The following is a 27,146-nucleotide window of genomic DNA, read 5'->3' on the forward strand; positions in this document are numbered from 1 at the left end:
AATTATATTCAGAATTGCCAACTGGACACATTTTATGTCAAAAGGACATCCCATGTGTCGGGAAACAATGGTATAAAAGGGCGAAAAAATTACACATCTTAGAAATTTGGGACATAAAAGGGCAAACAGGGGACACATTTTGTAAATTTAAATAATAAAACAGAACACTTCAGAACTGGATATACATTTTGGTAAGAAAAATGTCATTTTTCACCAAAGTAGTTCTTTTTCTCTCCTTTTTTTTCAATTATCCAGATTTTGCCAGGGATGTTGTAAGTAAATAGTTTTCTCCAAAGTAAGAGATTTACATGTTTATAGCCTATGAGTTTCTTCCTTTCACACTAAGTCATTTTGTACGATTGTTTTATTCGAGTTTTTTATTTTCATTATATTTGAAATTAACTCGCCGCTTTGAAAAAGGTTTACAAAGCGTATTTTGGTCAATAATAAAACTGAAAAAAAAAATACCTCTAATTTTTTAGATTTCAAGAAGGACACATTTTTGGATGGTTAGGCGACACATTCATTGGCCAAAAAGTGGACAACGCTGATTATATCGCACACCTGCTGGTTGTGGAAACAGCAATGATAATAAACCATACGATATTTTTGTGCAATAATATTCTAAGTTTTCCTACAAAAAACGCGGCCCGCTTGCACCACGTCACCAAAAACACCATTACGACGGCCCACAAAATTGTTGGTGAAGTGTTTTACCAATAAACTACAAATAAAAACAACTACTTTTCGCTTCAAGTGTTTCTGAATGGAATGTAACATAAGCAATAAAAGAGTTTCCCAGACATTAATAAACACGGAGATAAACACACCAAAAAACAGACACATACATAAAAACTCATTTAGGGGAAAGAAAAAAAGAAAATATACAGAAAAAAATCAAAGAAAAATAAATTAAAATAAAAAAGAAATAAAAAAAGAAGAAAAAATACAGGCACATTATATACGAAATACGGATAAAATTGTAAATTTTTTCAAATTTCAGAAATATCAACAGGGGAAATTACTAGCTCTTTGACTTTAAAATAAAATAAAATGTGGATGTTTGCAATATTTTTTTTTTTTTTTACAAAAATTGCAACAAAAAGCCTATCGCTTTACGCCAGAAAACTCCCGTCAGTTTTAATGCGGAATCATCTGTCTTCACATTCTACGCATATATTTGATCTGCTCTCGGCGCAAATTGGCTTTCTGCAGGACATGCAACAGTTCGTTGTCTTTCGTCTTAGCTTGTACAGACATACCTTGGCAGTCGGTCGCCTTACCCTAATCTGAGCCAGAACTTGGAACATATGTTCTTTTTTTATTCGAAAATGGGCATACAAAACAAACAACAACATAAATCACACCATTCCTGAGGTAGAAGCTTGTATAGGACACGCATCATATTGCCAAAACTAAAGCAACAACAAATTCAATTCAAATTCTTCCGTCCAAAACAAGGTTAAGGGAGCTCAGTGCGGTGACCACACACAGTTGATCAATGATAGCAGAGCAGGGTAGAAATATGTGAAAGTTTTAACTGAGAATTTGCTTTATTATTATTATATTGTTTATGCTTATGTATATATGAATAATAGTATATACATTAATAACTCACTGTGTTTTAACTTTTTCTCCAAAAAAACTGTGGATATTGAGTCTAAATCTAATATTGGGATATTCGATTATAGCGTATACACGACCTACGGACTTCTGAATCATTTCTAAAATGACCCGCTAAATTATTTGGGTTGGCAAACTTGGTCTAGATTCATTGATCTAGGGATTTTGACAACAATCCAGGCTGGATAAAAAACGCTTTGTATTTTAGCAAATAAGAGATATTTGAGCAGACAAAAAAATACTGAAAGGACCAAAATCGGCCAAAATACGCATTAGACTCCCACCTTAAAAAGTACTTATCTACGAAATTAACGCTTTAGGCGTGACCTGTTGGAATAATCGGTTAATTTATAAGTTGGCGGATTATAAGTTGGCGGATTGTCCGCAAGGTGGAGGCGTGAGGGAGATACGAAATACTAAAAAACAAGCAAGGTAGATTGGAAGATCCAATTTATTACTTTGGAAGGCAAATCTTGCTCTCGTATTTGGTTATAACTGAGGCTTTCCTACTGGTGATGAGACATGAATAAGGGGACTTGGTGGGCTCCCAAATATGGTAGCTTCGGTGGCGCAGTCACAGTTTTTGGGGTGAGGAAAGTGGTGAAGCCCCCCCCCCACCACAAAAAATAATACATTTTCGTAACGATGCTCCTCATCTGGGGAAGAAGTTAATTCTTCACCATTACGGAGCCCGGGGTCAAAATTGCATCAGACGAAAGTTCTAAATTAGCCGGTTGATTAAGTGTCTTATATTATATCTTTAAGTTTATGATAAATTATTGGCACGAGGTGGGGTATTTTGATCTCAAGTTCAGATCAAACTGTTCACGGTACTGAACAATAAATAATAGCATCATTGTTAATAGTAATCGAAACTCTAAAAAAATTCCAAAACATAACCGACTCATTTTTATGCTAGTTCCACATATGTACGATTCTCTGAACCTGAAATTATCCATCCCAAGATATTGCCATAAGAAAATTCGTAATATCCAAATTAAGATCCTTGAGAACCCTATAGCAGATGTCAAATCCCTATCAACAAAATAGTGAAATTACATATTTTCCCAGGAGTAATGGTCACGGATAGTGGTTTTAAAACTATAGGCAGTGTTTTTAAAACTATAAAAAAAGGTGTTGATACCACCTCCGAGTTTCAAAGCGTGATATCATTAACGGCATATTCGTACTTAAACATACACGCAGCGCATAAAGATGAACAGATATTACCAAGCGTTTATACCAAAGAGTATTGGTAACTTTTAAGAGCGAGAACTGGCGCCATTGCCGAGAAAAAAAACTATTAGCGCCATCTAGCATTGGGCGACACTTAGTATTTTTTCCAGTGTAATAATAAGAATTATTAATTTAATTAGTGTAACTGGTAAAATTAGGGTGGTAATAAGTGTCTGATCTCAGTTCCTGACAAAAACGATTACAAAACTTGAGAAAATATCAAGTGTCACCAAATGCAAAATGGTTTCTTGTCGACACTACCGCCAGTTTCCACTCTGAACAATGAGACAAAACAATGAAGAATGAGCTAAAAAGTTTTGGCATCCCTCTTCATAGAATTTCTTCTTAATTCCAGTTTGAATGTCACTTTTTTCCTTCATTTGAAAAAAATACTGTCCTAATTCATTTTTTTCGTCATAAATACGGTGGATTCCCTTCCCTCAGCTCCTTCCTCTTTACGCATAATTTTGAATTTTTATATCAAAGCATCAGAAATGAAAGATCCAGTACAAGAACAATAAGATAGAAGTCTACGGCAGCCGTCCTCATAGATTTTCTTCTTGTTTAAAGTTCGAACATGACTCTTGTGACGAGATGGGGCGAAACCGTCTCCATAATAAACCAAGCAAGAAGAAGGGGAAGAATGAACTCTTTCCTCTCGTTTGAAAACAAATTGGGCAACGTTCTTTACCTAGTAAAGAACGAACTCTAGCCCATTGTAACCGAAAACTCAAAAACTCGTTTAACAAAACTCAATCACAAGAATAACAGTCATGGATGCATGCTGTTGCTTTTTCCTCAGTCTTTAGTGGCTCTTTACTTTGATTTGAAAAGACAGTGTTTTGCTATGACATGTATTTATCAATACAAGGGAGAAGGAGGTGAAGGATATCTCCTATAGGACCTTTCCACTTTAAATATTTGATAATCATCGCCTTAAAATTAGCATTTCAGATCATCCTTCCCATAAGACTTTTTTCAAACTTTAACGCAAATAGAGAGGAATTGAGGGAGCAGCAGCCTCAGTAAGAATATTGAATCAGGGTAATCTCAAATTTTGTCATAAGCAAAGATAATTAATCATATTTTCGGAGTGTTTTATTTTCTTGAGCTCTTGGGTTACAACGTAGCCTACTTATATTGATTTCAGCAATTCAACTAGCTTATGGCAGAGAAAATGTACTACATACGAAGTTTTTAAGCTCCATATTGGTCTAAGTTTTTAGAATTAATGTATCCGAAGAGTGAGGGATGTTCTTTGTACAGACCTTTTGGGGACTGTCTCCTCCTCTTACCCGCTCCCTGTGTGCAAATATGACTCAGTCTTCCCTTTTTATGGATGACCTACTTTAAAGCAATACTATCATAAATAACCAGAATTAACCGAAAAGTAATGGACGGTGATATGCACTAGACAGGTGTACATGTAGAAGGCTGGGTCCATGCATCGTCTCCCCATCCGAAACGTGAAATTTTCAGGATTCTCCCGGTAAGTGTCATATAAGTTGCTAGTTTGATGGCGATTTGCCTTTCATTTTCGATGCATTTTCATAAAAAGTTAAACTTCAGTGCCACAAACCGGAGATCCAGTAAGGTCAATTCATAAAAGTGAGAGGGGATATATTTATCAAATTCTACGTTGGTAAATTTGTCGTTCTTGCAATTGTTTCAATGAAAATAAAAGGTCTTTTCAGTGAAAAAAAAACCTGAGAAAAGATATTTTTCGAAATCTAGGGGGGGTCAAAAATTCACCTACTCCCAACCAAGTTGACGCCACTGGAGAGGTCGAGATGTTAGCAGCAGTCTGACCCTGAAAACGATATTATAAAAAAGAGCTTGAATTTGAAAAAAAAACGCTTTTTGCATTATAGCTAAAATTTTCATCCAATGCTTCGAGAACGAAAAGGCTTATTCGGTTGTATTTGGTTCAAACTGCAGAATTTTCAGCTTAAAAATTTTGAAAGCCGAGCTGCAGATATTCACTTTCAATGCCAACTTACAACATTTTGTAATTCTATAAAGCCTTCAAAAAAACAGCAGCATAAAGAATGGGGGATTTAGGGGGCGTTAGTCCCACTCATATACAGTTATTCTGGTTAGTCCAAGTTTCAATGTGGCTCTTTACTTTGAAAACTTGTCTTGACCTTTAATTTTATACAGAATCAGCAGTTTCCACATACCATAATTTTAAGGCTTCCTTTGAGCAGCTAAAGAAGGGTGGCCAAAAGGCACTATTTTAAGGAATTCTTGAGAGATGTCATTTTTCAACTTCTCTTTTTTGAGAAATAAAAAAAAAATACTCGTTTTTTTGAAAGTCTGATTAACCTAGTTTTATTTCTAACGCGAAAGCACGGTGACCTGAAATTCTTCTATCCCTGAAAATGAATTTTAACGGTTTTACAAATCTTACTTTATATAATGGGCAGGCGTCCGTAAAACCTAGCCAATCAAGTGAGGTAATATAACAGGCTGATGAGAATAGTTACAATCAGAGTAGGTTGGTTTTCAATCATCACAAGAGAGAAAAATCTTTACGCATGATGCCTAAAGGCAAGCGAATATTTCTCATTATGGATATTTCATAGTCAGTAGGTTTCATAACGTAGTTGGGAAGCATACCCTGTTTTGTCACACTACTGGGGATCGAGCCGAACCTTTCACAAATTTAGAAAACCTATCATGTTGCGCTTGTGGAAAGGGGACAAGATATTCCATTCTTCCTCATGAAAGAGCACAAGCTATGGTTATTTTTCTTTTTGTGCCCGTCATTCGACAAGCTATTCGGCTAGTGATTAAAAAAAAATAGCCATGATCCCAAGAGGAGAACCCGTATTAACGGAAGAATCACTTATATTTACATTTGTTGGGCTTCTTTCTAACAAAAATTACTGTAGTGTCGATGTTAAAAGATTACCTAAGTTAATGATATATTTTTTGAGAAATGACATTACGCAATAAGTCGTTTCTAGGCCAATAATCTGTTTCTAAATGCATATTTTTTGAAGAATTTATCAGCAGTTTTCTTAGTTGTTTTTGTCAAGTCAGATGAAACAACAGAACAAACTGGGGAGGAACCAATTGACAACAGAAAAATATGGATGTTATAAGAGGCGATGAGGTAATGTAGGAGGCATTACAAACCTTTTAGTGAATTATACACTCTTAGCCGGGACCAATACAAGAAATTATCTTACGCTAGGAGTTAAACGTTTGGAGGGGGTGCAGATTGGCAAAGGACTCTAAGAACCGACAAATGAAACGAAAATATAGGAAAGCAGAGGGGAATCATAAAATCTGGAAGATATTTCTAGAGGAAGAAGAGGTCAGATCTCCAGTGAACGTACCAAAACATCGATATGCAGAACTAAAAACAATCTGTATAATTAAAACCCCTGGAATAGGAACTTTTTAGGAGCTACATCGACAAAGTCCATTTTCTAGTTTTCTAATTTTGACAACAAGACACCATAGCAATTTTTAAGCATCTTTAGCCTATAAGAACATCCCCTAAAATAAGAGTTAATATAGAGACACTTTTAAATGGGGCATACAATTCCATTCATAAAACTATTCTCTGGAAAAAAGGTAGGGGTTTGTGTAGGGTTGTTTTTAACGCTTACGCCGAGATGGTGGCCTATGGAACTAAATGAAAGCGTATATACTTGTTTGTTTTTTGTTTTGTTTTTTTACCGCTGACGACTGGTGATAAGAGTGTGCTTGCAGAGGGTGTATCATTAAAAATAAATAAATTGGAAGTCATAAATGAATGTCTTTTCCTGGGAGGCAAAGGGCAATTTTTTTTTTTTTTTTTTTTTTTTTTTTTTTTTTTTTTTTTTTTTTTTTTAAGCTAGATAATCTGATTAGGAAGTGCCCAGAAAACTGACTAGGAAGTCCCATAATTCAAGGAAGTTTGAAGTGTCACAGAGTTGGGCCCAAATTATCCCCTGCCTTCGACCCAAAACAAATCAGTCTATTTATCACAAACGAAAAAAAGAGTGTTAATCCAATTTATGTACGTTAAAATAAACACTATTTTAACAAAACTTGTTCTCCAGGGATGGCAAAAGCAGGCTACCAGAATATCGAAGACAGATCTTTAATAGCTCATATAAAAGATAATGCTCATATCTACGTCCTTCATATAAATTCCACCATCAGCAAGTTCCAAATGGCACTAAAGACGGCACTTTTGGTGCCGTGTTTCAAGTGGAAAAACTAGGGCTAGCAGAAATTATAAGAGTGATGTTTAATAGCTCATTTGAAAGCTATTGCTCATATATACGTGTTTTTTTTTTGTTTTTTTTTTTAAATTTTAAGATTCTTCAGTGCGATATAGCACTGAAAAACAAAACTTTTGGTGCCACTTTTTAAGTGGAAAAGCTCTGAACTACAAAACAGGTACTACTGTAATAGTTAGGTTCCAGAACCCTTAACTGGAAATTTACAAGAGCCCCTCCCGTACACCCCCCCCCCTTAGTAAGTTTCATAAATCGGCTGCTCATAAGTAAGCTACTGAAACATTAGCAGGCTTACACACCCTGTACATTTCATAAATACAAGTCAAAGGGCGTAAATACTGCAAGAATAAACTTAATCTACTTACAATTTCCTTAATCGTTTCATTTCACTGAAAACTAATGTGAAACTGCCAAAAAAACAACATTAAAAATCTGTTAATTATCAACACTGAAGATTGTTAGTTTATCTTCGATTCTATGACAATCCTGAAAGCGTCGTCAAAACTTTAAGAAAACGCAAAAGTAATACAGAAACCCACATAAAGGTTAGAAACTCTTTTCAAACTCCGAATAGCAAATATTCTTTGTAATATAGGTTCTCGTTTTGTTATAGTGACCATGGTAACTTTTTTCTGAATTATCTAGGTTCTTCGTAGCAAAATTAAATTTTTCGAAATAGGATGATAATTGATTAATTAAAAAGTCTCATATAAAAAGATTTCATAAAATGGGCAAGTTTGTCGTGCACACGTTGCAGCTGCGGCAAAAAGCCAATTTACCAATTTCATTCTAGGAAAATTTAATTGGAAAATTTACAAATACTTCTTCTAAAAATGTACATGGTAATTCTTGTAATTTGACTCATTCAGAAGGTGGTAGTTCACGCAACATGAATCTTATGGGAGTAAGGAAAACCTGAAAAATTTATTTCCGGGTTTTTGAATATTTGACTAAAAAGTTTTTTTTTTTTTTTTTTTTTTTTTGTAAAGATTTCTTAAGCACTCAAGATATGGTAAAAATAGTTTTATCACCAGAAGCTCTATTTTCTGACTATTACTTAAAACAAAAAAAGAGGACAATACACATTTTGGAAGAAGGAGAAACGGCTAAACACCTATCATTTCAGGTAGGAGAGTATCAATTGAACCAATCGATGTAAATTTCTTTTGTTTGAAGGGGGTTGGTTATGAATTAAATTTTAATAAAAATATTGTCAAACAAAGCCTTTTGAATTGTTACAGCCAATTGACAGTAAAAGAGGTGGGGAGTCATCGGAGTTATTTCATTTCAATAAAACAAAATTATCCAAGATCATTTTAGATAACTTCCCTCAGTGAAAGTAGATCAATTGCAAATATTTAAAATAAATATCACCCAAGTTTCCATTACACCCATGTCAAATATTAAATTGGATTTTTTTTTTACCCACCCACAAGTAGAAATTGGAGATCCAGTTCTCCCCCCTACTCTCCCTGAAAGTTTGAACTCGATTCCCAAAGCCATTCCCGAAATATTGCACATAATTTTAAATCTTGGTTGTAAATACCGTCTTCCGATTTACCCAGGTATGGCTGCTATCTCAGCAGTACGTCCTTAAAGAGCTCTTGGAATCTTGACCTAGTGACTTAGCTGACTTATATAAGCTAGTAGCTGATCGGATAGCCAACACCAAGGTCGGCTTTCTACTAAAGGTGGGGCGACCAGGTCGCCTTTTCTACTGAAAATCTGTCTGTGAATAATGAATAATCTAATAAATAAGGGCCGTTGAATCTGGAGACGTGATGTTAACGCTCGAGGCATACCCATTAGACCTTTCGACATTTCTGAACAAAATACCTATCTTAAAATTTTGACGCACTGCCATGGGAATTACGGCGTTCTGGGTAACATAGAAGGGCAACGGAGGAAGGCTGGTTGCCCTCAAATTACTTTCGGATCTATAAAGGACACTTGGACTTTCAATTTCCAATTGAATGAGCTCCCTCCCAAGTTCCTACGAAAACACCTCCATACTAAGTGACCGGAGGATAATTTGTTTGGCCTTTTTCTATCTCTTCGGGGAGTCCTGATTCGGAGAAAAGTAATAGTTTTATTTTTATTTTTCCTTCTGCATTTGAGTCCCGTTACAAAGAAAAATTAAAAACATCCTATAAGTTTCGAGCTGATCAGGAAAAAGTTTTGGGTCCTTTTTTAGCATTGTCCCCGAATATAAAACTAAATTATGCCTGAACCAAGGAACTACGGCTATAAGCTTCCAACATATCAGAGACAAATACTCTTTTGGCTCCTTATAGCGTTTAACACCTAGCCCCAACCCCCACACCTTACACAACAAAATTTTTGTTTTTTCTTCCCAGTGAGCAATCCCTGAAATTTTGAGTCAATTGCACCGCAACATCAAACACGTCCCCTTTTTCCCGTTATCAACCCTATGTTTAAACAATTGGTAAGTTGCATTATTTACTGCACTTGATCCAGGGGTTATGGAGTCATGCCATGTCCAAAGGCATATCTGTTGAGACCTCTTGACAATTTTGAACAAAATGGCTCTCTTAAAATTTTAGTCACATGTCTTGGGAGATCACGAAGGTGCGGGTAGCAAAAAAGGGCACGGGAGGGGAGCTGATTACCCTCTAATGACTTTTGACTCTTAAAAATAACACTTAAATTTTTAGTTTCCAATCAATCAAGCCTCTTCGGAAGTTTCCACACGAAATGATAGAGGAAAAGAAATAAATAAATAATGCATTGCAGTTACAGTGTAGTGGATAATATGTAGTTAAAATGTAGTGGATAATAAGCACTAGCCCTAACCAAGTTTCTAGGTGCGCCCAGGTAGTGAGAAATTCATAAAAAGCAGTACTCGTCCGAATATCAAATATATATATATATATATATATATATATATATATATATATATATATATATATATATATATATATATATATATATATATATATATATATATATATATATATATATATATATATATAAAACTGAGACCCAGGTGAAATACGTATTGAAGAAAACATCATTGGAAGGATTCTGAGGAAAAACCAATTAGCAATTTTTCGGAAAGTCGGAGATTCCCGAACAAAACAGAAATCAAATTTGACACAAATTAATCACAAAATTTGGCATCTTTATTTTTCAGCCCCCAGATTTGTTCCCTGTACGCTTATGTGTTTTAGTATACTACTCTGAGTAACAACAAATTAATCACTATATTAGCAGAAATAGGCACGTACATGGCCAGGTCTTAGAAAAACATCAGTGATTTTTCGGACGACCACAAACATTGCGGAAACAAGCAAGATAATTTTTTTTATGGCTGAAATTTCTCGTTTTTTTTTAATCTTAAAAAAAGGAGCTGGCTCCTATTAGTAGTAATGTCTACCAAAAGAGAAATCCTCTATACAGGTTTTTTACTTATCTTGGTAAAGCTTGGTAAAAACAAAATTTGGTAAGCCCCTTCTTTGTTTGAATGTGCATCTTTTATAGGGGAAAAGGTAACAGAATAGTTTTCAGAAGGAATGCACGCACCTCTATAGAGAGGTGATGGTAACTTAAAATTCTAAATTGGGAGCACCTCACAAAATATGGTATACTTGGTACTGGTAAGAGGTGATGGTAACTTAAAATTCTAAATTGGGAGCACCTCACAAAATATAGTATACTTGGTACTTTTGTAAACAGATTTCAAATATGTGGAAAATGTTTCTTCATTCATTAAAAGGGAATATCTTAAAAACCTGAATAAACATTACCTCTTGCAACCTTTTCCCTTCTTAATCCATTCTTGAATTTCAAGTGTTTTATTTACAAAGAAAATCATGAAACTCATGCCTAGTCTTCAGGTAAAGAAACATGAGGAAAAGTCAAAAATAAGTAGGTTATTCTGAGAATAAAGATATAACACAGGATATCAACTTATGTCAACAGGGGCTTATCCAGGGGGGCCATGCCCCCCTCCCAAGATTTTTCTGGTGCCCTCATTTTTTTTCTTTTTTTAAATAAACTTGTCAATGTGGTCAATTATTGGCCCCCGTGTCACAATCCCCCCCCCCCATATTTTGCTCTAGATCCACCTTTATATGTCAATACTACAATAAATGAAAAACAAAATAAAAAATTAGTCCCTATTAAACAGTAATTACTACATAAGTTTCCTTTTCCTTTCAAAGAAAAAACGTTCCGACAGTGCGCGTATACTCTGATTCCCATTGTCATTCTTGAACAACAAGTTTGTACTTCCTTTTCTCCAACCCAAAGTAAAACCTTGTTTTGACATAGGATGGCAAAATTGTCGAGCAAAAACAATTAAGCGACGTCGCCGTGCAAAATCCAGCTGGTATGTCGGAGATACGAATTTTTCATGTCAATAGAGAATGGCATTTAATCGGATAAAGTGAAATCTGGCTGCTGGAGCAAAATTAGGCTCCTTTCAGAGCCTAGCTTTAGAACCCAATTCGGAAATCGACAAAATAAATGCCAAAAATTTTCACTGTATACATTCACTTTTCTAGCAGCAAAATCATGACTAAGATTTATATTCTCGAATGGTGCAGGAGGGGGGTACCAACAGTGGTAAAATTGTGCCACTTACGAATGACCTAAATTTTTAAAGAAGCAAAATAAATGAGTGATGTAAATGCCTTTATTTGACTACTCGTTGGCCAAATTTACTGTTTCTTCAAATACGCCCTTAAAGGTTAGGAGTAAAGTTAAGCATTCAATCACAAGTGCAATCACAAAGGGGTCACTAGGCCCCTTTACCCTCTCCTTTAAATTGAAATGTGAAAGTTTGATTTATTCAACTTTAGGCAAATTGTTGGCTACAAAAAAAGACGAAGTCTCTTTTCAACAATTGAACTCCTCCCCAAAGAGAGCTATCCACGAAACACGATCTTGTCACACAACCTTATTCCTTAATATGAATGCTCAGAAAGTACCGAGGTCTACCAACAATAGAAGAAATATCTAAGTCTAAGGCAAACTTTATCACCTATTATGCCACATTTCGCATTTATAAATTTCGTCTAGGAATAAATCACACATGTATTTATATGAATATATCCCCATTTTGACAAGAATCCGTAACAAACCTAATAGAAATTACAAATCAAAAATCAAATCTAAACGTAGAAAAGAATATAAACTAGGTAAAAATCAATAATAAATATAATCGTTGTAGGCTATATAATAATTTAAAAAAACATATTTACCTTACAAAACAATATTACTTTCAATTTACTCTATTTTCCACTGAGGGGCTGTTTTTTAAGTATTCAAGTACCAAGGACATCAAAATTAAAATGTTGTTTGCCCCCTTGCTCCATCTTCCGTTTATTCATGCCTGAAATCTGGAACTTTCTAAGATTTTTCTATTGGTTGTTATACGCCTGTAAAGATTATTTTTGCTGTGCGAATTCTTTCCATTTTTGCCCCATTGAATCTTGAAAACGGGAAGCCGAAACTTCTTTTGTTTACACAAGCCCTATCAGCGCTTGCAACATCCAATTTGTCTGCAGTTAATCGTCGAGTAATACAACATCAATAGGATGAAACGCATATCAGAGTTGCCGAATGGGGCGGTTTCGCACTGAATTTTTCAAATTGGTGCACTTTTTTTTTTGGGGGGGGGGGAATCATTCATTCGGCAAATTTTCACCAGAAAAATTACACTTTTGGCACACTTTCAATTTTATGATGGCACAATTTTAAACCAGACATCTGGCAACACTGACACCCATTCTGCTTAGTCGGGCTACAGAACAAACATAGCAAGAATGCGTGAAAATTAAGTAATAAAAGTGACATTTTTAAAACAGAAGAAAAAAGTATTTTATTTATATTTCTATAGTCAATAAGAAATAAATATAACAGAATAGAGTAGCCTGAAAAGATGTTTTTGTAGATAAGTCAATTAACTAGTAATTTGAATTTTTTTTATCTTGAATAATGTTAATAATATTCATAGTAATGCATTGCTTAAGGAAGCGTTTGTCTTTTGCTAAAGCTATCATGAAAGTTACACTTCTAGAGCTCCATGATGATGTATTTGTTTCGCTTATTTTCTGTTGTTTTTCTACACAAGTTCTTAATTTCTAAACTTGGCACCCGCAAGCGTAAAAATCTGGCATGAAAACTGAGGATTTTTATTAAAAATGGAATTCCCTATTTTTCCTAACTTTTTAAGTTAACTTAAAGAATTAGATTTCATTTTTAGTGTCCTCGGTACTTTAAGTATTTGCTTTTTAAGTGCTCGCATTAAGTCTTTGATTTAGTAAGAACATAAACAACGGATAAAACAATAGAGAATTTTTTTTAAACAGCGAAACTTGCTCAAACCTCAAATGAATATTTCGACCCTATATGTCTTGAGCAAAACGCACATAAATAAAAAAAATACATGCAGTAAAATACAACCTTTAAAACTAAAATTTATAAAATTTAAAACTTTACCTGTTGTTTGTGTTTATGATGGAAGACAGTTTGGTCTTCACCACTATTTAGATTCAGTAAGACATGTTTAGTATTCTGTAATAATACTAATCTGTTAGAATACTTAGTATTCTGTTTTGCATTGCGGTACCATTTACTGATTTAATAAAACCATGTATACATTTTTAATTTTAAACTAAACAGTAATTTATCACAATTAACATTGATTACATAAATTTGAGGAACTTACAGCCACCTCAGCTTGAATTCTTAACCCTGATGTTGGCTCTTTCCAAAGAAAAGGACGTACCCAAAAAATTTCTCTTTCAAAGATCTATAAAAGACTAAACGTCTCTAAGGATACAGCTGAGAACCTGGCATGTCTAATAGAGTCCAACTAGGCTACTAGCGCAATGCCTCATCACAAATAGGTATTAAGGCGAATAATAGTTTTAAGGATCAAGCAAAAGGTAGGTAAAATCGATTTCCTTTTTTTAGACGAATAGCAAAAAACTGTTTTATATTTATGCAGTTGAAAGATTCCAGGCAAATCGTTTTTCAGTTCAGCAAGATTGATGCTCTCGTTCACGTCTAACAAATTGAAGGATGCAGTTAGAAAAAACAAAATTGCACGTCTATATTTTTTAACTTGTACCTAAGTCAACAGTTAACGGGAAGAGACAAGACTTTGACCTGATAAGATCTAGCTAGGTTACTTAATTTTACACGGTGGGAGGGAGAGGGATTTGATGGCATTAGTTGAAAAACCCTCACAAATTAGATAAAAAGAACCAGCTGGAAGAAGGAAGTTTTTTGGGTGTTTTCAGTAAAGCTCTAGTTGTCTGTATCATACAAACATATGGAAATATTACCAGTTGGTTTATTTGTACTAGTTTTATCAATATATGTGGTCGACTGTGAAGCAATAATTATTATTCGTTTTAAGCTTTAACTTCACTCTTTAGTTCCCTCGGAAAAATTTTGTTTTTTTAAAATTAATTGAAGATAAAGAGGGAGCAAAATTGGATTCACATTTCTGGTATTTTTTTCCCCGCCTCATATTCCCACCCGCCCTGATTACCACCGTAAATGCAAGAAGAAAATCCTGTTCTTTATTCTTTGGTGTCTACTGAGAACAGGTATAAGAAATGTTTTATATTCTATTTTGTCGAGTGGTACAATACATACAGATAGTGGGAAATAACATGCTGTGTCTCTTTATTATTTTTTGCTTTTTTTATTTCCTTTGTGCCCGTAGCAATAAGTTTTTGTAGTTAAATTATTTTGCCTAAATATTAGGATTGTACAGTATGATATAATTTTACGTAGCTAAAAACCGTTTTGTTTTTAATTTTTATTTTTATTTAACGAGAACGTAAATTCGGCCATTGGAGCTTATGAGCAGTCGTTTACAAATTAACTATTCATTCACTCATTCCTAAATGGTTCACAGACATGAACATGAACATATGAAACCCGAAACGCACAGAAATTAAAATGAATAATCGATCAAGCTTAAAAATAAAATATAATAACCATATGAATAGATGAAATTTAAAACAAACAGAAATGAACACAAAAATAAGTTGGGCCAGCCCCCTCAAACTCCCCACAAGGCTAGAGAGTCACTCATTGTTTTTGTCCAAAGTGTGTATCCGTGAGTCTGAAAAATTCTTTCAAACAGGGCAGAAGATCGGAAATCCAATGAAACAGGAAGGCCGCAAAGATTACTTCGTTTATGAAATGGTCCCTTTTAGATTCCAGCGACTTTGTATAATTGACTAAATTGAACTAGTCGCTTTCTAATTAAACAACCCCTGTGTTTCAATATTAGTAAACAGTCAAACTTTAGCGTAAAGAATAAGGTATTGAGGAGGGGGCAACCTTTCATATATGGAATAATTTCTGTCCGTTTTTTCAAATAATGCCGGTAAATCTGGCTCACCCTCTATGAAATATACCCATACCCCTCATGGAAGACTTCTCCGTGGAAATTTCATCCAACACCAAGTGTACCCCCCCCCCCCCGTCAAATTCCCTTCAGACAATTCCATCCTCGCTAAGAATCCCCCCCTCTCTCTAAAATTGCTTGTGGACAATTCACCCTGAAAAATTCTCCTTAACATTTTTTCATTGGAATGAGACTTTGATCTCTAATCGGTTTTTCGACCACTCGAGAAATGTCCCCTTCCGTGGAAATTATTTACCAGAAAACAAAACGCACGGGAAAAAGCCCCGGATAATTCCCCCGGAACATCTCCATATAAAAAATTTGGCAAAGGGAATGTAAGACAATTAAAATGAATTTCGTATAGTAATTCTATCAAAACCCCCAGTGTAACATTTCCCCTAGAATATCCACTCATCAGAAACTTCCCTCCCAAAGGAAGATACTCCCCTTAGAAATCCACCACTAGCACAAACCCCCCCCCGATAAAAAAAAAGGCTGTATACTTCCCAATAACAAATACTATATGTAAACCATGGGCAAAGTTCACAACTTGCAGACCTTCCCTCGGGGAACGTGGCGGGTAATTTTTCACCTAAAGACATAGCTATTAGATTTTTCGACTATGTTGAACAAAATGGCTATCTCAAAATTTTTATCCGGTGACTTTGGGAAAAAATGAGCGTGGGAGGCGGCCTAGTTGCTCTCCATTTTGTTGGTCACTTAAAAAGAGCACTGGAAATTTTGATGTCCATTCGAATAAGCCCTCTCGCGATATTTTAGGACCACTGGATCAATACGATCACCCTGGAAGGAAAAACAAAACAAAAAACAAACATGCATCCGTGATCTTTCTTCTGGCAGAAAAAAAAATACAAAATTCCATATTTTTGCATATAGGAGCTTTAAATCTCTACAATAGGGTTATCTGATACACTGAATCTGATGATGTGTATTTCATTGAGATTCTATTACTTGTTGGGGGTGTTTCCCCCGTTTTCGAAAATTAGGCAAATATTTTCACGCTCGCAACTTTTGATGGGTAATATTAAGCTTCATGAAACTTATTTACTTGAAAGTAGAATAAAAGTCCGATTCTTTTGGTTGTATCTATTAGTATCGTTTTTTTTTAGATTTTCGGTTACTATTGAGCCGGGTCGCTCCTTACTTAGGGTTCGTTACCACAAACTGTTTGTCGAGATTAAACCATTTCGAATGCAGTTTCCCAATTGCCATAAGATTCTTACATAATTCATAGTGAAGAATTTTATTTTTAAGTTGAACGGAACGCATACACTATACAGGTTCTATTGGATTTTGGAATTGATAGTCAACAGATTGTTGGGACAGCTGAATCGTTAGTTTGTAGAATTTTTCGTTCTTTTGCTATTTTTAGATACATTTTCTTAATGTTTAATACACAATTATTGAACGCCTGATAGATTAAAGAAAATACAATCTTATTTTCTGTAAACTTTTTACCCCCCCCCCCCAAAAAAAAAACTTCTATTGAGACAAAATTAAGCTATAGACTATGTACAAGATTGGGGAACTGAAAATTGAAACGCAAGTGACCCCAAAAATATGATTTATAAAAAATTTACGTTATTGCCTATAGAGGGGGGGGGGGGATAGAGGGCTATCATTTTTAAATGATAATACCTCAACAGTCCTGGTAGGTCTACTTTCTATTTTGTGAGTGTACATTTTATTAATATTTATGAATACTATGAAGAAAGAATAAACAGTAATGGTTTTAGTGTATTCCTGAGCCTTTCCTACTCTGTCCCGTTTCAAAAAAAATAGGTGTTATGATCTTTATATTTCCAGAGTGAATACATGAATAATATAAATTATATATGTGATACCTTGACCACCTACCTAAGATAGTTTATTTTTTGTCAAATATTGACAATCACAGTCTAATATAACATAGCCTAACCAGATTTCAGTTATTGCTACTAATGGCTAAGATTAGACACTGGAAAAGGACCTATTTCACTCTTTCACTACTTTATCTGGTGTTATTTTTAAACTGCATTTTCTCGAGACCCGTTTTTTTTACTTCAATGTTTTTTGTTTTTTAATCAATTAAGCATTTCCTAGCACTTGGGTTTTGTACTTTAGCAATGCTTCAAGTGCAAATACTTTTAGCATTTCATGACATTGCTCATTGCAAAATTTCTATTTTTTTACGTTTACATTGCTGATTTTTTATTTATTTATTTTTTTATTTTTTTTTATTTTTTTTTTATACAGAGAAAAGGGCTTGATTTTGAACGGTCGATAGATTAAGAGCAGCAACTGATTTTTTTTTTCTTCTTTCATTTTAGTATATTCCCAAAAAACTTTTTACCTTCACTAGGATAATAAATAAAATAATAATAATAAATAGATAATAGTAATAATATAATATATAATAATAAAGAGAATAATAATAAAATAAATGCACGATATTGAATGCTAGTTCATAAAATACCGCTAATCCCTCGGTGAAAACAGACAGATTTCTTTTTTGTTTACCATTTTTTGGGGGAACTTCGAAATGATATTCAGCGCATTTCCTTTCATACTACCATACAACACAGGAAATCTTTGGAAATCTCAATATGGTAATATTTACTTAGTGATTTTTCTTTTTTCTGAATTAACCAGAGGAGCTCTATATTATACTTCACAGCTTATGTAATGTGAACAAAACTGAAAATTCTTGCCGGTTTGTCAATATTTACTGAAACTGCTGAGAGTAAAGGAGAAAGTAGAACCAAAGACTTTAAAGCCGCTTGAGATATAAAGAATATGACACAGGTTCAACTTTTCTACTTTTCATTAATAAATAGACGAAAACTTTTAGCCTTGCTCTTCACCATAATTACCAAAGACTATGCCCTTCTAAGTAGTTCCCTTGAACAACTACACACCGATAGTGACGTCGTTCTCACTGTTCGTAGCCACGCAGGAAGTCTCCAGAATATCTGTTACAGCCTATTGGATGGTTTCTCAAGTCTCGAAATCACGGCCAATCATTTTGGTCACTTAAAAACGGCACTAGAATTTTAATTGCCTTTTAAATGAGCCCTTTCTCGACATTCTAGGGCGATATTCCATACGATCACCCTGGGAAAAAAACAATAAACACCCATCTGTGGTCATTCTTCTGGCAAAAAAGACAAAATTCCCCAATTTTAAAGATGAGACCTAGAAACATCTACTAGAAGATCTACGTATCAGAGGTTCCCTCATACGTTGAATCTGATGGTGCAATTTTCATCAAGATTCCTTAACTTTTTGGGGGTAGTTCCCCCCTTTTTCCAAAAATTAGGTAAACTTTCGCAAGCTCGTAGCTTTTGATATGTAATATTAAACTTAATGTCTTGTATATTCGGAATCAGCATAAAAAGCCAATTCTTTTGATCTATCTCTTGATATCAAAATTATGATTTTTAGAATTTTGTAAAACATCTGAGCTTTTCGGCAAAAATTTTTTTGGTGTTCACCACCAGGTCAGCGCCAACATTGAATTTAAATAGAACTAAAAGTCTAAATTGATTGTCTAATGCTGTCTTAAAATCCTATTGGGAAAATTCACCAAGCACTGAAAACGAGATTCCATGGACAAATTATACTATTATTTGTAAAAGCAGAATTGAGGATTTGGCAACTGCAGTCATGCATATATTGTACACGCAGTACATGCATATATTGTACTGCAGTACATGCATATATTGTACACGTACAGTCGTGTATTTTCTACTCGCTTAAAACATTAAGTTTTTTGTTAATAAAAAAAAATTTCCAACAAAAAGTAAAGAGAACACAAACATCATTATACCATCATCAGTACTGACTCATCATACCAAGATGGTCTAACCATCTTCATCAACAGTTTTTCTCATGCAATCCACTTGCTTACCAAAGAAGGGACTAAACTTCGGGATTTCCGATGGGCACCAATATAAATTCATACAATCTACTGTTCAATAAGAAGTGACAAGGACAAAAAATTAAATGAAAATTAACAAAACATGGGAAGAATCTCTTCTAACTAAGGTAGCAGCCACAGATAAATTCAATTAAAATTCCCTTTTTAATGAGTGAGAAAAGGATCAACTCGAGTGCCTCATCCCTTTTGACAAGGCCAAATCTTCCCAAATCATTTTTCATCCAGTAAAATATGTCACAAGTCACAGATTCACACAAAAATGCCTTTTTATTTGTCGATGAGCCTTTTTTGTTTAAAAGAAAATGGAGTATTACAATTTGTTTACACCACTTTCTTATGTTGCATTTAGGGCACTTTTTGTAACAAAAAAAGCTTCAGAGAAGAAAAATTTCAACCCCATGAACCACACCCCCCCCCCTTCTATGGGTTTTATTCTTGGGCAAAATTCTAAATGAGGGGCTTTTGTTTATCTTGGAAAGTAGTTCCTATGAAACTCTCACGAATGAATCCAGAACCTCAATGATCCCCTGGTAGGACATTTTGAATTACCTACCTCCACCCCTCTCCTCTCTAAAAGGTAGTGACCTTTGATGAGCTTTTAAAATATCTTTATTACATAAGTTAGACCTTGAGAAATGCAAAAAACTGCTTTAATAAAGCAAAAAAAGCGTTTTGAGCCTCATACCTTTGTTCAATCCTGATTTGTAAGGTTTTATAGGTTTGAAAATCTATTTCTTAAATTGGGGAAAAAAGCCTAAGGCTTAAAATCCATTTGAAATAATAAAAATTGCATTTTCAAGACTAGGATCAACGAAAATGAGACCAAGAACCCAAAATCCAAGTGTTTTTTTTTATAAAGCTTAGATAGATATACACCTGTCATCTTCTAATAGCTAGAAATAAGGTAAGAATTACGATAGTAGCTTGATAAAACGTTCCTAGGGTATATTGTAGACCATAGGATTTACTGCTGGAAGTTTCATTCGCATAATTCAGCTAATATCCAATACGGCAAAAGAACTATCCACCACAACTTATCTTTGTTTCAAATCAATCGCTCATTAAAATCTTATACTTCAACTAACTGTTTGCAAATGATTTTTGAAGGCTGACACTTACAGTTCTGTCCATCTACAAAAACTTGATGCCAAAAATTGCTAAAATAGAAGCAGTTCTAGGTGTTTATCCCCCCTCCCCCGTGATTACCCCCCAGAAAATACCCCCCCCCCCCCGTGAAAAATATCCCGCAGAAAATACCCCCGCGGAAAATACCCCCCCCCCCCGTGGAAAATAGGGTTTTCCAAATCGGAGAATTTTATTTAAGTTTTTTTTTAACTTCCGTAGGGGGAAGGAATTTTGGTACTTGTGTATTATGCGTCACTCAAGTTTACGCTGTGTAAAATTCGAGAACACACCAGTTTTTTCGTTAGTTTCTTCGTTGCTTTAGAAATAAATTTGGGCTATAAGTTAGTATATTAGGGGGGCGAAGGGATAAAGTATAGCAGGTCTGCTTGCAAAATGTGTTTGGTACAATTACTTGTGTATTATGCACCACTCACTCAAGTTTACGCTGTGTAAAATCCGAGAACAAACGGGTTTTTTTGGTAGTTTCTTCTTTACTTTAGAAACAAGTTTGGGCTATAGATTTGCACAGTAGGGGGGTGGGGATAAAGTATAGCGGGTCTGCATGCAAAATGTGTTTGGTACAAGTATTCTGCATAATAAATAGACAGATAGGGAAGTGTATTTTAAAGCCTAATATACGGCCATGAACACAGAAAAATAACATAAATGAAAGGCACAAATAACATAGACTTTGGTCAGTGTTTCATTTAAGTGTTTTATGATGATCGCTGATCAAAGTTTAACTGTATTTTCCGCGGGGGGGGGGTATTTTTGGGGAGGGGTATTTTCCGGGGGGTAACCGCTGGGGGAGGGGGGGGGTAATCGCCGGGAGAGAGAGGGGGGGGGGTAAACGCCGGCCACCAATACAAGCCCATCTTAAACTTCAACAATCAAATAAAACCAGCATTCTCAGGGATTTATGCAAGAAGTAAAAACAGCACAGCACCATATTTCAGCACTGGCAGTTAACAGAAGTCAATAGACTGAGGTATAAATAATTGATTTTGTCAATCAAACTTGCATAAGGGCAAGGGCAACGTAATACAAGGTTATCCTCAAGATTGTGATCCTCACCCATCAAAAAGGATTCACCCTCAGAACTATTGTTTACATGACCAATATAATTAAATAACAATGATTGCAAAAGCAGAACTTCTTCTTTTCTACTACAACCCTCAAATAAAGACTGTTCTATTGACCCTTAGTCTTACCTTCCACGACCATTTCTTCTCCATGAATCATTTCTGTTGCTACTTTGTTCATCAGCACTTAGAGTTTGTGCATCCACAAATTCTTCAACTATTTCGTCCTTGATATCAGCACTTACGCTTTCTTCAAGCTCAAAACCTGGACTGCTTTTCAAGTCTATATTATCTTCAGCAAGGGCCATTCTGAACAATCAATAATTGGATATTGGCATTTTTTTGACTTTCCTGAATATAGGAATGAAGGGGGAAGGGTTCTAGAAAAGAAAAAGCTTACAAAATAGACAAATCTACAAAAATGGCGAAAAAATACATTTGTGATAGTGAAAAGAACTATCCATATTAATTTAATTCAAACAAATTGTTACATTCTGAGGAATGACACCTAACTCCTTCAGCACAAAGGAGTAGGCCTACTAAAGGTACTAAAAGGTAAAATATGTAAAATAAAAAAGGTAACTACTAAATTTAAAATATGTTCAAAATGTGGAAAATTTAAACCAATTTGAAAAAGTGCGCAAAAAAGCCTGTAAACACTGTTGTCCTAAAAAGTGAATTGTCCATATATCCTATTGCAAGCAATGAAGATATGGAAGTAATTCTATTTAAAACTGTCAAGAACTGTAGCAAAGACAAAATATTAGCACAGATATCAGTTTGTGATGAAACCAATACAAGGTTTTTCATGACACCTTATTATACAACCTAATTTACACTGTTCCAGGTTCTCAACTTGCCCTTCACCTTGTTTTGCTTCAAACCAACGACTATATTTTAAACTAAAAACTGTATGGTTTCACTAAGGATTCTACACATTATATAGACTAGAACTCATTGTATGATTCTAATATCAACAAGGCAAGCATGACTATCTTTGTACTAAAATTGATCAAGGAGGCACAGTTGTGCCTCTATAAAGAGGCGACCCACCACAATGTTAAGCGATTTCCGGTCCTAGCGGTCGCAGAGAGACAGCGGAAATCGCATTTTGTAGCCCAAGCTCAAACTAAGAAACGCACGAAGTTTCATCCCCCTCCAACTTTATCTTCATGGGTAATAGTGGGCCGGAAGTTTCGACCCTCCGGCCACAGCCCCCCTTTAAAGTTGTCCGATTGGGCTGAAATTTACAGGTTGAACTCTCCTAGGGCCTCGAAGCTTATCCTCGAAATTTCATCTCAATCCGATCACTCCTTCCCTGTTTTCCAAAAACCAAATATAGCCACTTAAAGCTCATTTCTCTTTTCTTTTTTTTTTATCCACACCTACAGGCCACAGTTGGCAACTGATCCGGGTGAATGAGGACTCATTCGAAGCAGAATTCGACCTGTTAAGGCCTTTTGATATTTTCAGACCAAAAAAATTATCCCCCGAATTTACATTTACGAAAAACCTCGTTTTCTTATAAGAGCCCGCAAGCCCGAAAGCTGTCAAATCAGCTAACAGTTAGTCAAGCAATAATAAGTAATAAACTGTACAAAAACGTGCAGAAATTATTTGAAAAAAACTACGTTTTCTAAAGAGTTAAAGAGGCTGAGTTACAAGGTCGAACCTTAAAACGTACAGGGATTAGGAGGCACAGTTGGGGGCTGCCGCCCCCCAAACCCCCCGCTTTCGCAGCCTTTAAATAAAGAAAAAGTTTTTTAAACTGAAAGTAAGGAGCGACATTAAATCTTAAAACAAACAGAAATTATTCCGTATATGAAAGGGGTTGTGCCCTCCTCAACGCCTCGCTCTTTACGCTAAAGTTTGACTTTCTCACAACTCTTTTTTTTAAACAATAAAAACTTTAGCGTAAAGAGCGAGGCGTTGAGGAGGGCACAGCCCCTTTCATATACGGAATAATTTCTTTGCGTTTTAAGATTTAATGTCGCTCCTTACTTTCAGTTTAAAAAACTTTTTTTTTTATTTAAAGGCTACGAAAGCGGGGGGTTCGGGGGGCGGCAGCCCCCCAACTGTGCCTCCTAATCCCTGTACGTTTTAAGGTTTGACCTTGTAACTCAATCAAAATTTTGATTGGATGTGTTTTGGGAAATGGTGGACGTGGAAGGGGTGTTAGTTGCCTTCCAATAACTTTCGGCTATTAAAAAGGGCACTAGCCCTTTCAATTTCCAATCGAATGAGCCCATTTTGAAGTTTCTACAGCAACATTTTCTATGAAAATCGTATATGCCACCAGGACGTAACTTATAACCCTTGCCCTGAGGAATGTGTTTGGGTTGCCATCCTCAAAGACCTAATTTTCAGAACTTTCAGCTACGTTGAACAAAATGGCTTTTTCAAAATTTGGCTTTCTCAAAATTTGGCTTTCTCACAAAATTTTGATTGGATGTGTTTGGGGAAAAGGTGGGCGTGAGAGGGGGGTTCGTTGCCCTCTGATCACTTTCGATTATTAAAAAGGGCACTAGCCCTTTGAATTTCCATTCAAATGAGCTCTTTTTGAAGTTCCTACAACAACGCTTTCTATAAAAAAATCTTATATGCCCCAGGGCATAACTTACAACTCTAGCCCTGAGGGTTGTGGAGGAGTATCCTCCACAAAAACATAATTTCTATCTGGATATCAACTATGCTGAACAAAATGGCTATCTCAAAATTTTAATTGGATGTGTTTTGGGAAATGGTGGGCATGGAAGGGGTGTTAGTTGCCTTCCTATCACTTTTGACTAATAAAAAGGGGACTAGCCATTTTAATTTCCAATCAAATGAACCAATTTTGAAGTTTCTACAACAATGCTTTCTATGAAAACCTTATATGCCCCCAGGGCATAGCTTATAGCCCTTGCCCTGAGGGATGTGTTTGGGTTGCCATCCTCAAAGACCTGATTTTCAGAAATTTAAACTACGTTAGTAGAGGGGGGGGTGCTACTCCGGGACGACACCCCTGCTGCCATCTACAATTTAGTTTAATGCTGACGGGACATAATTTATTCAAGGATTATCGATCGAGTTTAATGGGGGTCAAGGTCAATCGATCTGTTGTTGTTGTTTGGCCACGTGGAATGGCATGAGGGTGATTTACATACTTGGTTGGTGAATTATTGATTCACGAGCATTGTGAATTATGAAACAATATGGTCATAGAGTCCCTAGGGAGAACACGTGGTTAATGGGGTCAATGACCTGTTTTTCAAATATCGAGTTATTTGATTTTTCTATGTGTAATAACTCGGGGGGCGAAGGTTGCACATGCGCATTGAATTCTAACGGGAACAGTGTTATTGATCTAGGACTCGAAGGGGAAGTGAATTTCCGAGAACTTGATTGTGTAATCGATCGCGAATGTCATGGTGTCCAGAAATAGTATTTGCTGTTGTTGTAAGTGCACGCTCTCAGCGAATGCTATGATCCAGAAATAGTATTTGTTGTTGTTTTGGACATGTACATGCACGAGGCGAATGTCATGGTGTCCTGAAATAGTATTTGTTGTTCTTACTCTCGAGCCAAATGTTATGAGTTTCCCGGAAACAGTTAGATCACGTGTTTCCTTCTCAGCCAATCAGCGAGTCGGTTACATCCTCCTTCTCAGCCAATCAGAGACCTGCTTACATATGATTTTACCCGTTACATAACAAATCGCCCATGAGATTTCGTATATAACGGGCATGCAATGTGATTAAATTATCAGAAAGTATTTTGACGCTGTGTAAACAACAATGGATAATATTAATGAATTAGAAGCCGTGGCAACTTCAATTTACCATGTAAGTACATTTTTTATTTTCAAACGAATTTTCCTTGGACATCCTCCAGTATATTCAGCTAAAACGTAAATATATTCCTTTACCCCAAACCCCCCCCCACATACAATACAAACATCACTTTACAATCTTTATACTCACTAGGAAAACATAAAATATATTCTTTTTACCCTAACCCCATCCCCCATTGTTTTACAATCAAATTCTCGCAAAAAGAAATAATTTTCTTTTCGTTAAAGTTTGACTTTTCTCTAGTGTGATTTAGTGTCTACTGACTTCTGTCAATTTTTAATGTAAATGCCGTTCTGATTTGACACAAGACTCCAGTGCGTGGTTAAAATTAGCAGTCACCCTTTTAAAGCACTTCCTGTAAAAGGTTTCTCAGATCAAAATGGGGTGTTTTTCTCCTGTCAAATTAAAACGGTCTCATGCAGACAATTGCAATTTATTAAGCGCAGACATATACAATCTCTTTTTGGAGAACCAGTGAAATCTCGTTATTTTCAAATTAAGATCTAACAATATATTTAGGACATTGGCGTTTGGGGCAGGGGGCCATGCCTCAATTCTATCGCCATCATTGTAAGGTGAAAACAAACTGTTTCTTCGCGTGAAAAGTAAGGGGGTGAGTTTAAGAAAAAGATACATTGCTTTATTATGCGTAAATTGAATAGCATTTTTACCATATCTTTCGGTGGACGGAGGGGGTATTTTTCCATGTCTTTTCTCAGGGATATTTTCCGTGGGGGTTATTTTCCTAGGGGTGTTTTTTTTCTGGAGGTGTGATAAATATACAAACTAGGCTGGCTTTTGAACGGCTCAGTGAGCTGTAATTATCAGATTCAAAAGGATGAGATATCTTTCGCTGGGGGGATGGGGTATTTTTCCATGTCGTTTCTCAGGGGTTATTTTCCGTGGGGGTTATTGGCCGTAGGCTGTTTTTTCTGGGGGTAGGGTAAATACCAGCTATCGTAAAAGGATATGGAAAGATAAAAAATAGCGTTAATACTTTAAATGCGTCAAACAAGGCATGCTCAATACAGATTAAAACCAGAAAAGAACAGAAACGCCTAAAAATAAGAAACTAGGCCGATTTATATAGGCAGGCTTTTGAAGGGCTCAGTGAGCCGCTCTCAAGAAGAAGTCCGACCAAATAGTCCCATAGTCACATAATTCACATAAATCACATAATAGTCACATCTAGTCACATAATTAGGGTTGCCAACCGATGAAAAGAAATTACTAGATTTTAGTGATTCTTAGGTTGATTTAGTGATTTTCTTCAGTAATCTAGTGATTTATGTGCTGATTTAATAATTTTGTGTTCAGGCATTATAAAGAAAGTCACTAGAAATAGTGATAAATAACTTAGGGTGGCAACCCTACATATAATATCATTTGACAATGAGTAATGTTCATATGTAGGCACGATGTATGTGACACCATTTGCAGAATAAAGCACCAGACCCGTTACCCTTCCTAATTCATATAGAGTCAAAACAGCCTGAACTGACACATATACCGAAGGAGCGTCAAACTATTAAAACATAATTTGGTACTTGTCGGTTAAACGGAACGCATTCAAGAATAACGCTGTGAAAGATCTAAAAAAAATCGGGTCCTGGATCGGTTATGACTTGCTTATTTTGAGTGAAAAAACTACGATGCATGAATTCACATTTATCT

At 35.5% G+C, this 27,146-nt stretch overlaps 2 protein-coding genes across 3 annotated transcripts in view; one reads left to right on the top strand and one right to left on the bottom strand.

Annotated features, from left to right (window-relative positions):
• The window catches only part of LOC148949227 (protein Aster-B-like), a 239,676-nt gene extending 217,661 nt beyond the window's left edge, over positions 1-22,015 (bottom strand). Inside the window, exon 1 of one of the 2 annotated variants that reach the window (XM_089093279.1) lies at positions 21,769-22,015. In XM_089093279.1, the coding sequence (XP_088949405.1) occupies positions 21,769-21,947 (179 nt within the window). In that variant the 5' untranslated portion in view covers positions 21,948-22,015. The remainder of the gene's footprint in view (positions 1-21,768) is intronic. The other variant, XM_089093280.1, reaches the window with a different exon arrangement.
• A 3,400-nt stretch (positions 22,016-25,415) lies between these two features.
• LOC148949228 (trehalose transporter 1-like protein) overlaps positions 25,416-27,146 on the top strand; it is a 36,419-nt gene continuing 34,688 nt past the window's right edge. Inside the window, exon 1 of the mRNA XM_089092656.1 lies at positions 25,416-25,463. Within this exon, the coding sequence (XP_088948782.1) occupies positions 25,416-25,463 (48 nt within the window). The remainder of the gene's footprint in view (positions 25,464-27,146) is intronic.

Source organism: Artemia sp. Qi Xiang Cuo, chromosome 8, assembly GCF_049724085.1.
Source record: "Artemia sp. Qi Xiang Cuo chromosome 8, ASM4972408v1, whole genome shotgun sequence".
In the NCBI taxonomy this organism is placed as follows: domain Eukaryota; kingdom Metazoa; phylum Arthropoda; class Branchiopoda; order Anostraca; family Artemiidae; genus Artemia; species Artemia sp. Qi Xiang Cuo.